Below are 13,546 nucleotides of genomic sequence, written 5' to 3' on the forward strand. Positions count from 1 at the left end.
GTTGTATTTTGACACAGTACGTATTTAATTAATGTAGCCACGAAATACCAAGCATTTACTACACAAACAAAACTAGAAATACACGAACCATTCGGCACAGTTGTATTGGCAAGTAAGCAGGTCGAATTGTGGAACCAAACGTTATCCGTTAAGCCGCGCAGCTAGCGCGCGTGCGGGTTCTATCCAATCACGAGTCTATGGAACGGGCGCGTTCGCGCCGCACGAGGAGGTTGCCGCCTACCACGCGCGGGCGAGGGCCGCAGCGGCCGCCAGGAGCGCCACCGTCGCCGCCGTCGCCGCCGGCCTGCCCGCCGGGTTGCAGCCGTCCCGGTCGCAGGACGCGCAGCTGAAGGCCAGCGACGAGTTGGAGATGCCGTAGTCGGTCATGTGCTGGCGCGTGTGCTGCTCCAGCGAGCGGCAGGGCCGCGGCACGTCCGGGTAGCACATCCTGATGACCACGCTGTGCGTGCGGCGGTCCAGCTCGCCTGCGGGGCACACACGCCACCCTGCACCACCCTGCACAACCCTGCACCAACCTGCACCAACCTGCACCACCCTGCACCACCCTGCACCACCCTGCACCACCCTGCACCACTCTGCACCACCCTGCACCACCCTACACCACCCTGCACCACCCTGCACCACCCTGCACCACCCAGCACCACCCTGCACCACCCTGCACCACCCTGCACCACCCTGCACCACCCTGCACCACCCTGCACCACCCCGCACCACCCCGCACCACCCTGCACCACCCTGCACCACCCTGCACCACCCTGCACCACCCTGCACAACCCCGCACCACCCTGCACCACCCTGCACCACCCTGCACCACCCTGCACCACCCTGCACCACCCTGCACCAACCTGCACAACCCCGCACCACCCTGCACCACCCTGCACCACCCTGCACCACCCTGCACCACCCTGCACCACCCTGAACCACCCTGCACCACCCTGCACAACCCCGCACCACCCTGCACCACCCTGCACCACCCTGCACCACCCTGAACCACCCTGCACCACCCTGCACAACCCCGCACCACCCTGCACCACCCTGCACCACCCTGCACCACCCTGCACCACCCTGCACCACCCTGCACCACCCTGCACCACCCTGCACAACCCCGCACCACCCCCGCAACACCCCGCAAAATCCCGCACCACCCTGCACCACCCTGCACCACCCTGCACCACCCTGCACCACCCTGCACAACCCCGCACCACCCTGCACCACCCTGCACCACCCTGCACCACCCTGCACCACCCTGCACCACCCTGCACCACCCTGCACCACCCCGCACCACCCCGCAACACCCCGCACCATCCCGCACCACCCTGCACCACCCTGCACCACCCTGAACCACCCTGCACCACCCTGCACCACCCTGCACCACCCTGCACCACCCTGCACCACCCTGCACCACCCTGCTCCACCCTGCACCACCCTGCACCACCCTGCACCACCCTGCACCACCCTGCACCACCCTGCACCACCCTGCACCGCCCTGCACCACCTTGCACAACCCCGCAACACCCCGCAACACCCCGCACCATCCCGCACCACCCTGCACCACCCTGAACCACCCTTCACCACCCTGCACCACCCTGCATCGGCCTGTCTGGGAGGGCACACTTCTTTAGGCGCATCATGAAGGAAAAAAAAATTGGTTGTCTGTTAAGTCGGTTTACGGACGATAGTTTAAGGGGCCCGCCTATCTGGGCACACATACGGTGTGCAGAGCTTCAGGAAAAACAACGCGATTTCAAAACTACTTAAGATATCCGAGTGGGGCCTATTTACGAATAGCATTTAAGAGTTCGCTGAGGACCGAAAAGTACTTTTAGTTTCGGATTAAGTTTTTAAACTGTATTTTTAGAAGCGTTAAAATGCCTAAAACGCGTGTTTTCAGAGTAATTTTTAGGCATAAAACAATCAGTACAGATTCTTGAAAGCACTTAAGGGGCTTGCATAATACCTTTATCTTCATTTCTCCGCCATATAATGTTACGGTCACCGCTCAAATTTCACAGTTATCCTGTGACGACGAGACGAATGCGCGCCAGTTCAGAGACTTGCGCTTAGAGGCGATACCGCGCTGGAAGCACCAGCGAGCGTCGCGCTTATCATCCCGCCTCACTAACACACATACACCCCTGACGAGGCGGGCCCCTTAACGTGACAACGTCATAACAAAACATTGATGAAATGATTTCATACTTAATGAATAAAATTGATTCATTAATGCTTGAAATTATACTAGGTATCAGATTTTTAAAATGCAAGAATAATTTACCTTTATTGCCGAAATTGTTGTTGTAATAAGCAATGAAAACCACATTAACTTTCTACTTCACTTTATAAACAGTCGAGTGGAAGAGAGATCGATGCGGCGCAAGCGTACAATGAGCGTAACGGGACACAGCGTAACGGAACAATGTGCGTAAAGGAACCCAGCGTAACGGAACAATGTGCGTAACGGGACACAGCGTAACGGAACAATGTGCGCAACGGGACACTTTTTCGTGCGTGCAGCCGGCGTTCGTCGATTTATTAGACGTTGTCACATCAAAAAAAGATATGAGAGTGAATTTTTACGATCAGAAATATGGAGTAGGTCTCAAGGTGTGGTACAGAAGGGGAGGAAGGAAAACAACAGGACAGGAGTAGAGGAGACGAGTAGGGTTGGTACTGAGTTAGTGGAAATTAGTCATTTGGGGGGGGGGGGGGGGGGGGGGGGGGTTGAAGGGCAGAAAAATGGGTGATTCCTAATTTTTAGGCAGAGATTTTGGGGAGGGGTGACAAACCTGAAAGCAGGTAAGAACATTGCGCGCCCACCATTAAAGAAAACTACATACAAATAAAAAAAAAAATATATATATATATATATACTTAAATGTGCTTTTAAATCGTATGCTTTAGAGATTGATATTAAATACGGCTCAGGATGATTGAAAACATTTATTTATTGTGAATATCAGTTGTGTTTATAGACATTTTCAAGCGTATTTGTGTAAGTGAGGTTAGGTTATAAGTCTTTAGGCGCGTTGTTTAATGATGATAGGAGTACATTTTATACGATGCGCGCGCAGAATGCAACAAAAATTGACAGGATGGGAAAAAAGACTAAATACAAATAAAAGTTTTATATACTTTATATACTTCAGTGATTTATATTGAATACTGGTTCGTGTAATTAAATAAATGTATTTATTGTAAACACTAGCAATAGAAATTGTTTTTATAGATTCATGCCTATTTTAAAGTGTATTTATATAAATGAAGTAACGTTCCCGTATTTATAATTTTTATATTATAATTTACTAATTTTTTCATGATTTAATAAATAATAAAAAATATAACTTAGAATACACATTCCGTAGATTGATTTTATTATTAATTAAAATTAATTTCGTTTTGTTTAAGTAAATTAAATAATAAATTTTTTGTACATGTGTTTATAATAGTATTGAATATTTAGTATTTATTTAAAAAAATATTAAATTTATACTTAACAAACCCCATTTATAATATAATTCCAGTCCTTTTATTATTTCCATTCTATGTATAATTATAATTACAGTATGTATTGATTCTGGAAAAAAAAATTCACGAATAAAACATTTAAAGGGAACATCAATGTTGCTATTTTAAATGTATTATTTTGGACCCCTGTGACCCAGGTTCGGATTCGAGGGGCATATTAAAAGTACTCTTTGGGATTCGAATGTGACATTCGGACTAGAGGGGCATATTTAAAGTACCTTTGGGGTTCGAACTCGAGATTCGGATACGAGAGGCATGTTCGAAAAAACTCTTTGGGGTTCGAACTCAAGATTCGGATACGAGGGGCATGTTATAAGTACTCTTTGGGGTTCGAAATCGAGATTCGGATACGAGGGACATGTTATAAGTACTCTTTGGGGTTCGAAATCGAGATTCGGATACGAGGGGCATGTTAGAAGTACTCTTTGGGATTCGAACTCTAGATTCGGATACGAGGCTCATGTTATAAGTTCTCTTTGGGGTTCGAACTCGAGATTCGGATACGAGGGGCATGTTATAAGTACTCTTTGGGGTTCTAAATCGAGATTCGGATACGAGGGGCATGTTATAAGTACTCTTTGGGATTCGAACTCTAGATTCGGATACGAGGCTCATGTTATAAGTTCTCTTTGGGGTTCGAACTCGAGATTCGGATACGAGGGACATGTTATAAGTACTCTTTGGGGTTCGAAATCGAGATTCGGATACGAGGGGCATGTTATAAGTACTCTTTGAGGTTTCAAATTTGATATTTAGATTCGAGGGGCATATTCGAAGTGCACTTTGTGTTGGGATTTGACCTATTTGTATTTTTTTTTCCAAAAGAGCCCGGGTGCTAGTGGACTCCCGGACGAGCGCACCTGTGGCCTGGAAGCTGACGCACACCATGGAAGTCCTGTTCTCGCTCTCGGGCAGGATCGCCGGCGACAGCTGCTGCGCCGCCAGCAGGAAGTCCTCGTAGCTGCACGTCCTCAGGCTGGCGCGCTGGTCGCTGTAGCAGTCCAGCAGGTTGTCCGGCAGACAGGAGGACTGGTAGCACTGCCTCGCGCCCGAGCCTGCGTGGGGCCACACCTCACTCACAGCTCTGCCCGACCCCTCGACGGGAAGCCTACGATTCACTCATTCTTCTGGACATACCCGAATACTCACGTTGGCAAGCCTTCATTTCACAGACGAGAGAGCCAAACCCGATGTTCCTCAAGTTCATGCTCGCTTTTTTTTCCGTACCACAACAGATGTATTTATTTGGGGGGGGGGGGAATTCGCGGGAATTTATTCTCCAAATGCGCGGGTTTAACTTATAAGATGTCATTCTTAAAATTGGCAAGAAGTAATTATAAATACTTTAAAACATTGTGGATGGTTGGTTATATTAGGTAAGTATAGCTACATTAAAAATACTGTAAAATCATTTTATGGTTGCTTAGCAAATAACTTTTTAATATTAAGCTATCCAGCGCTAGGAAACCGTTTACATGATTTCACAGTATTTTTAATGTAGCTATCCTAACCAAATCAACCGTCCACATATGTTTTAAAGTATTTGTAATGTAGCTAACCTAACCTAATTGACCATTAGTTATCATGAGTTGTATATTTATTTACAATGAACAAAAAAAAAAAGATGATGCACGATCGGACGTTTGGCTCTCTCCTCTGTTGAAAGAAGGCTTGCCAACGTGAGTATTCGGGTATGTCCAGAAGGACAAGTGAATCGTAGGCTCCCCCGTCACACACAGCTCTGCCCGACCCCTCGACCCCGGGACTTGCCACGTCACGTGTGCGCTACGGGGCCCTTTCCATGCGTCAGGAGATCCTGATAGAAGGTCCAAACTACAAGTTTACTGGAAGCCTCACGAGTTACGGCAATTACGCACGGGCTAATTTTACAGTTACGGCCATCGTAAAGTTTACAGTCTTAAAAAAAATTTATTTGAATTGCAGGGTTTTGGAACAATTGTGCGCTAAGTGATGGGGAAGAGGCCAATCATAATTAATTCTTTGCCACTGCCTTACCCCTCTCCCGGACTCTTGGTTCCTCTCAACGTCCCTGCATTTATTACCCAAAACCTTCATATTTAGAATTCAATTTTTTCATAAAATAAAACCTCTGATAATAATGAAGCTTACTACCCTACATTATTTAAACTAGAACCAACGCTATGTTACGCCATGGCCCACACATTCAAAGTCTGTGTAAACTAAATTTATCGATTAATTGCAGTTTTATGGAAATACGCCGTTGGAGTTTTGCACTGTTCGTCATGGAAAAATTCCGGAAAAAAAAATTATGAAGATATAAAATCCACAGGTTAACAAGACTGAATCAGCTGATGTCGAACAAACGGAACCAACGATGAAACTGAACAAATATTATGGAAAACACAACGACGACAACATGGATAAAAATTGCTCAACATATAAATATAATACAGCACCAGAATTCCATTCAAGATACTTAGTTATGGAAAGAATACTATAAAAATAAGGCGAACACAGTGGGATAGTAACGACCAGACACGTTAAATGCAGGCAGACAACAAACCTGGAAAACGCAGCAAAGATATAAACACAGCGGTGAAGATAAACAAGTACTATGGACAACACAACGGCGATAGCACTGACGAACACAGGATTTCCAGTGACAACAGTTTATAACTGGGATATAAACCGCACACTACAGTGAACGAATAGGCTGGGAGGTTTAAGGTGCCCGCCTAGTCAGGGGTGTATCTGTGCTAGTGAGGCGGGATTATAAGGGTGACGTTAGTTGGTGCTTCTAGCGCGGTGTGGCCTGTGAACTGGCGCGCAGTCTTCTCGTCGTGCACAGGACAACTGTGATATTTGAGTGGTAACCATGTCATTCTATGGCGGAGAAATAAAGATAAAGTTGAAATGCAAGTCCCTTGAGGGCTTTCATGAATAATCTATACAGGTTGCTTCATGCCTGAGAATTATTCTGAAAACACGCGTTTTAGCCATCTTCGCTCTTTTCAAAATAAGATTTAAAAACGAAATCTTCAGCGCATTCTTAAATGTTTTTTTTTTCGTAAACAGACACCACTGGGAAAACTTAAGTAGTTTCCAAAAAAAAATTTTAATTTTTAATTTTTAAAAAGCTCTGCACACTAAAAATGTGCTGCGGTAGACGGGTCCCTTAAGAGACAAAATCAGAAACCATAAGAAGCCATACTGCGTTCAGTTGTTTGGTTGTTTCCATCGTTTGGTTTTCAAAATGTAGCTTTGTTAAAGCACAGAATACAATTTAACGTGATGCCTGAAGTTTGTAAGCCCTGTCTTCTCTGTGAAGTCATTGGCATTTAGTATTTATTGCATTTTTAGTAATGACTACAACTGTGATAATAAAGTCAGAATAAACTATGTTGTGATCACTGAAAATATCTTAATTTGCGTGACTTCTTGCTTAAAAAAGGAAAATTTTCAATATTTAACATTTAAAAAAAAATTATTATGGCATAAAACATCGTTGAAACCAATATAACGTACAACTATTTCGGTTCCTAGCTTTATTCCTTATAGTCATACTAAAACTGGTGCACTTGGGACTACGCCTGTGCATGCTAGAACTATCGAGTGCAGTGTTCTAGTTACCTGCTTAATTTAAGATACAATAAGAAGTCATAATTGTCAGCAAAGCATCCATGAACGTAACTAGGGGGAAGAGGGGGGAGCGGCAGACGGGGCTTGTACCCTGGGTGCTACATTGGGGAGGGGGGGGGGTTGTTACCAAACTGGTAGAGTAATAATACTAAATATATTTATTTGAATATCGTAGTGTTAGAACACAAAACAAGTTGTGTAGGGCAGTTAAACTGAATTATTTGTATTGAAAGATATCATCAAATATAAAAAAAGTCTTTTTAACCTACTATCCAACTTCCGATGTATTGAAAATGAATCGACTGCAAATAAATATATTTTATATATCATGTAAGTTAAATCAAAAATATTTGTAATATGGGAATTCATTTGTGGTGGCGATATGAGGGGTTGTGGAAAAGTTTTATTTTTGGTTGGTTTGAAAAAAAAATAAGGGTGCCAAGATGAGTTCTTCCCCCGGGTGGAAACTAGTCACGTCCAATGCGCATGTTTACCTTATTAGCGATTAGAGTAGGAACTATAGTTCTGGCCACATTAGAAAATAATTATACCTCAGGAAACGAAAAAAAAACTTGACCTGCTGAAGTGGAGAAAGTAATAATATGACTGCAATAATTATTTCTTACACATGTAATATCCCAGTTTATCAGCATTGTATATCACAACAGAAATTATTTTCACGATCACCAAAACATTTACTGGGAATTGGCCACCAACGTAACACACATACTTCTCCTCATGTAATGCTCCAGAACCTTAAGGTAGAAGATGATTGTGTATAGGCACGATCGTATTCATATGGAACTTATTTCAGTACTCAAATTTTCATCTTATATTTCATTCTAATGAAGAAGGGTATATTACAAGTGTTCACTAACCTTAAAATATTTGTATCATCCACATGTACCAACTTTCACCCACGAGTTACTAACCGAGATGTTAAGCAAATTTATATTGTATAAACATAGAGTTTTAGTCATTTGTCACAATTGGTATTTCAAAAGCTATTCACTTAAGTTAAAAATAATTTTTCTACGCTAAAATATATTTTTACTGTACTTACCGTGTCTTCAGTTTACCCGTCCGTGTGTTTAATATGGCTGTGTTGTATAAGGTGAACTTTTTATTTAAATATATATTTTTTAATTATGCAGTACTGCTTAAAAATGTAAGTTTATAACTGGAGTAAGTGCAGTTTTCTGCTACGTTGTAAATGGTAAAATCTTAACCCTAAGTATGATAAATGTTTGTAATTTTAGGTTTTTATTTAATTTTTTATGTTATAGATGAATAGGCATCTTTTCCGGTAGATAAATGCGAATACAAGAAGAAAGCATGGGTTTAAAATCGTTTTAATATAAATTTCATAGTCGCAATGATAGCGAGTTTCATGTTCATTAAAAAAATTAACATTTCTTTTAATTATTTTGAAAAATGATGCGCTATAGACATTAACTTTCACAATAATTACATTCAATCATAAAAGCGTTTTATTTCAGAAATATTACTTAAACACAAATATTTAGGTTAAATCGTTGTGTGATTGGCTGGTTGTCACACCTCAGCACCATAGATATTGGTAAAAAAAAATAGTGCCTCTGTTGTTCAATTAGTTCTTTACATCTCTAATCAGCACACTGCGGTAACACAAAATAATTATTGAACTTGAACATATTGTTCAGACATATTTTCCGAGTGGCATTCATTTACGCAATTCAGTCTTATTGAAAGTGTGAAGTTTTAACTGAGATTTTACTGTGTCCTAGAGATGTAATGAGATGGTTGTAAAATGTGTGAATTTCTAAAGGTTTCGTAATTTTACGTTTTATATACTCATTGTCAGGTGTGAAACTATGGGTACAACTTAGAATGTGATGAAGACAAGTCTTTAGGCGCCATTCTCTCACACTTTTGTTATACTGACCTTATATTTAGTTTATATTGTACAGGTGAAGATTTACATTTAGTAATCTGAAATACATGACAACATGTAACCAGAACCATATATATCGCATAATTTATAGTTAAATATCTTCCTAAACGATGATAGTTTTATTAACGAATTCTCGACGCATCTAGATAAAGTCAAATCATTCTGACATCCTATCCTAAACTAGGGTGGGATGGAATCATGACATGCAGTGATTCCTTCAAATTTTTTAGCCATTGCTCATGGCAGTTATGACTGCGATATTTCCCGAAGGAACTACAACTTGACAGCTAGAAGCAAACTAAGAATTACTCATTTAAAAGTGCTCATTTGACCGTGAACTAATCGCAAGTGTTGCGATGTTAATCAGTTGTACGGCAGAACAAAGTTTTATCTGGCAATATTTCTTCTGTATTTTTAAAAATAAACATTGAACATATCCTCTTTTTTCAGGGTGTTATGCCATTTTTATTTGTGATAACATTAACTACCAACAACCAAACATTACAATCCGTAAAATCACAGATATTATATCCGTGTCAATTGAAAAGTATGATTTTGCAAATTTTTTACAAGAATATGTCATAATATCTTATTTAATTTATTTGGTAGTGAAGTAAATTTTTGCTGTTATGGAGACGGGCCACTGCCCAAACCTTTGGGATGATTTGGGGGGGGGGGGGGGGATGGCCCGTGGCCCATTGGTTGGCACCAATGATCTATAACAATATCCTTTCACCAAAAGTTTCATGTATATTTTTCTGTTACCAACAAAGAAAATTTTACAACTTTGCAAAATACCCACAGTTACAAGTGATGCACCAAAAAAACTTTTAGGTAACACTTGTTTACTACCAATTTTCTACATATCTCACATGCTAGGTAGCTTACACATATAAGTTATAAAAATAATTATATAATAAAGATGTGGCCTAGTCTTTCCTCTAATGCATACGAGTAAAAAAATACAGAAATGAATTAGAGTCATAAACAAAATTATGTTTCAAATAAATATTAAAAACGATTACCGGTACATTAATCAAGTGCGGTTGTGTTGCCAAATTTTATTAGCTACAATCATGGTTAGCTTGCCAAATTCTGTTAGTTATAATTTTACCAACTAAACCTGTCAAATAAAAGTGAAATATTATTTGTTAATCATAACTTTTGAAAAAATCAATTTTAGTATTGTTGATAATAATTGTGAAACAGAAAAATGTATTTTCTTTTCAGCTAGAATCCGATCACACTTTTAATAACATAGTGCATGCATAGGAACAACTGTAGTTCAACTTGATGCTTAAACCTGCAAATAATTCTGCGTTCCTCCGACCTTAGAACACTATTTGCTCACTGCTGTGCTCAGATCAGATCATAAACATCTTGCAAAAAATATGCTACAACATTACAGGCAAGATCTAAATAAAGAATTCACGAATGCTTGGTGGTCATAATCAGTGTGTACCTCCTCATTAAAATTATACGTTTCAATGTCATACTTAAAGTGTAGAGACATATATCGCGTAGTGAAACCAAGTATGGTATTCACTGGAATGCGTTGATTTAATTAAACGTGCACACCCATGTATATTTATATTCTGTATAAAACTGAATAAAGGATAAATCATAATAATTGTAAATATATAGCCAGTTTGGTGGAACATTTTCCGTAGCATTCTAAAACTTAGAAACACAGAAGGAAACATTTAAAAATTGAACGTTGCTGCCTTTTGCGTGCCGTTTTAAAGCTGAGCCATTCTTGCCACGCCTCTTTGCACAGACAGTTTCTGTGATATAATCCTCGATTCTCTTTGCCGGAGGGAGAGATGGGAAAAAAAAAAAAAAAAAATAAGGGGAAGAGGGTTCCTGCAAAATTTAAATGTTCTCATTCCAGTCACGGGACCGCCCAAAAAGAGCACGACCACCATGTTCTTATTTATAGAAGCCCCTTACGTCCAAATGAAGGTCGCGGAGTGGCTACCATTAAAACCATCCCGAACATCGAGAGGGGAGATGTAAGCGCTAGAACCGTGTATCGATCGAGTGACTGAATATCAAATCAACGGTCCCGCTCGTGTGTAAGTAGAGGGTATAAATACCATGCCAACATCAACCCTGCCATAAACAAGCATCTTTTTTTTTTCTCTCCAGAATCGATCTGCGCCACTTGGTTATTTATTCTTCCTCAAACGTTCGTTTTTATTTCGCCTTGCGAACTTTAGGATAGGCAACACCTACGTACAGGACGGTTCGAAACACAGCATTGCTTATTCATTCAGGCGCAGAGTCCTCAACATAAAATCAATTCACGTTTTTTTTTTATAAATGAAACCGGCGTGTATCTGCCTTTGAATGAACACAGAAATAGTTATTTACTGGCGATACAAATTAATTTTATTTACCTACAGCTGGTCAGAGAAAAAATCTTAAATTTATCCGTCAATATTGGAAAACGAATAAATGTGGTTCTTCTAGTTTCATTTAAATGTATTTTAAAAATACCTTTTTGAGCCCTAGCTGTTCAAAAAATTAGTAAATTGATTGTATTTAATTAGGGAAATACTTGGTACACATAAATTTCTGTCCTTTAGAACTTATCATAGAAAGCTATTTTGTAAAATGGAACATAAAGAACTGAATCCTAACGAAGGTTGTGCAAGATCAGTTGCACGGGGATTTATTCACGAAAGAGGAGGAAAAAAGGTTCTTAGCATTGCAAAAAAAATTACGACTTCTTAGCACGCGAATGCTTTGTGTTTGGGTTCCAAAAAATCCATAGCGAAACCTGTGGCGCTCCTACTTTTGCCAAGACGAGCCTAGAGCTACAAGCTGGTCACGAAGAAGAACATTACGCCATAGCTCTTAAAAAAAGGCGAAAATTGTTATTACCATATCTGCGGTGACGTATTGACAGAACAGCAAACGTTCATGAACGTTTTTTCATTTAAAAAAATGCAAATATGGGAAGAATTGGTGCGTGATATTTATGCACTGAATTTTTTTTTGTTAGATGTGTATAGAGAACTATAAAAATACACATTCAACATACCTATATTATACCACCACTCATTTCTGCTTAAAAGGTTTGAATCAGAGAGATTTTAAGCTTTCAAGATAAAGTTAGTGATATTCAGCCGTGTCTATGAGTGGCGTACCAGATTTAATAAATAATAATGCCTGTTTGCTTCCTGACCGGCGGAACATATTGTAGAGTCAACGGGCTGGCCTGCTCGACTCTACCAAGTTCCGCGAATGGCCGCCTCAGGGGAGAGGTGACCCACGTACTGTCCGAACCAAAAACATATTTGCGAATGACCCCCTTTAGTTGGCGGCTCGTGGGCGTGCCTCGGGACGGCGCAGACCATAGCGTACAGACGGTTGCGAAAACATCTACCGGAAGGCGAACGTGGAAAATTTTTCCACAATCCTCGCAGCCCGAAATTTTTCAACAACCGGGGAGTTAATATTTTTACACGGAAAGTATCCTCAAAGGGGTGGAATAGAAAACGGGGGTGCGGGAGATATAGAGTGACTTCCCCGACGTAACCCACGCAGCAGGAAAACCGAACGAAACCGTCATCTCTCGCGTTCGGCTGGTGGAAAATTTAAAAAAAGGAAGTCACAGAAACGTTGTGCATAGAAGCATCGCCAAGGTGCGAGATCGCAGCGTCACGTTCCCGCTGCGCGTCTGGAACCGTCGCTGTGGCGGCGCCTCCGCCGTCGACGGACCGAGCGTCCTTACCGCGGGGCGGCACGTACCTCGCCTTGCACGTGCCCCGCGCCGCGTGCAGCACGTACCTGCGAGCAAGCACGCCGCCAGCACCAGCAACGCGGCGGACGTCGCCATGCTGCGTGACGTGGAACTGGCCGGGGCATCGACCAAAGCCAGCCGCCTTCTCCCCCTTCGCTCCCCCAACCACCCCTCCCAAGGGTTGTCGTCTGCGTCTTTCCGCGGTACGGGGTGTCCCGAGTTACGGTACACCAGCACATAATAATGGTACACGCCCGACAATCTTCATTCCTTATTGCTACCAGAGAAACATCAATAGGAATGAACACAAATAAAATGTAATATATATATATATATATAAAATTCCCCACGGTTATTCAACACACGTGAATCTATACGTATATCGGTTTTTAGAGAATAATTTCATTTTGAACATAAACCGGGTGTAACGCTAAAGCAAATTTTTTGTCTTTCCGTAAGAAATGCGTGGACTCGGGAAAACTGTTGATGCTTTCGACTTGACATTCGAATAAGTTTAAATTTATTAACACTAGCAACGTTTCTCGAAGATATTATACCAAGTATCATTTCTTATATTTTACTGCTACTAAAAAAATTACGGTTCATTTGTGAAGTAATAAATTAATCCCATTTAATAACTTGAATCATAGTTGATTTTCAATTTTTTTTAAATTGTTTAAAATGTTTGTGAGATTGGT

The 13,546-nt window shown here is 41.3% G+C and overlaps 1 protein-coding gene across 1 annotated transcript; it reads right to left on the reverse strand.

Moving 5' to 3' along the window:
- Nucleotides 1-237: 237 nt before the first annotated feature.
- LOC134528132 (uncharacterized) lies at nt 238-12,944 on the reverse strand. Its single transcript, XM_063361451.1, has 3 exons — nt 12,896-12,944; nt 4,407-4,601; nt 238-485 (listed from the first exon to the last, which is right to left on the reverse strand). Exons 1-3 carry the CDS (start codon nt 12,942-12,944, stop codon nt 238-240), a joined length of 492 nt encoding a protein of 163 aa, XP_063217521.1.
- Between the last annotated feature and the right edge of the window lie 602 nt (nt 12,945-13,546).

This window comes from Bacillus rossius, chromosome 1, assembly GCF_032445375.1.
Source record: "Bacillus rossius redtenbacheri isolate Brsri chromosome 1, Brsri_v3, whole genome shotgun sequence".
Taxonomy (NCBI): domain Eukaryota; kingdom Metazoa; phylum Arthropoda; class Insecta; order Phasmatodea; family Bacillidae; genus Bacillus; species Bacillus rossius.

What these genes read in the sequence shown, in the direction of transcription:
- LOC134528132 (XM_063361451.1), bottom strand. Translation starts at nt 12,944, where the DNA reads ATGGCGACGTCCGCCGCGTTGCTGGTGCTGGCGGCGTGCTTGCTCGCA. An exon ending in GGCGGCGTGCTTGCTCGCAG is followed by an intron (nt 4,602 to 12,895) that starts GTACGTGCTGCA and finishes GGCCCCACGCAG; the next exon opens with GCTCGGGCGCGAGGCAGTGC. An exon ending in CGTCAGCTTCCAGGCCACAG is followed by an intron (nt 486 to 4,406) that starts GTGCGCTCGTCC and finishes TGTGCCCCGCAG; the next exon opens with GCGAGCTGGACCGCCGCACG.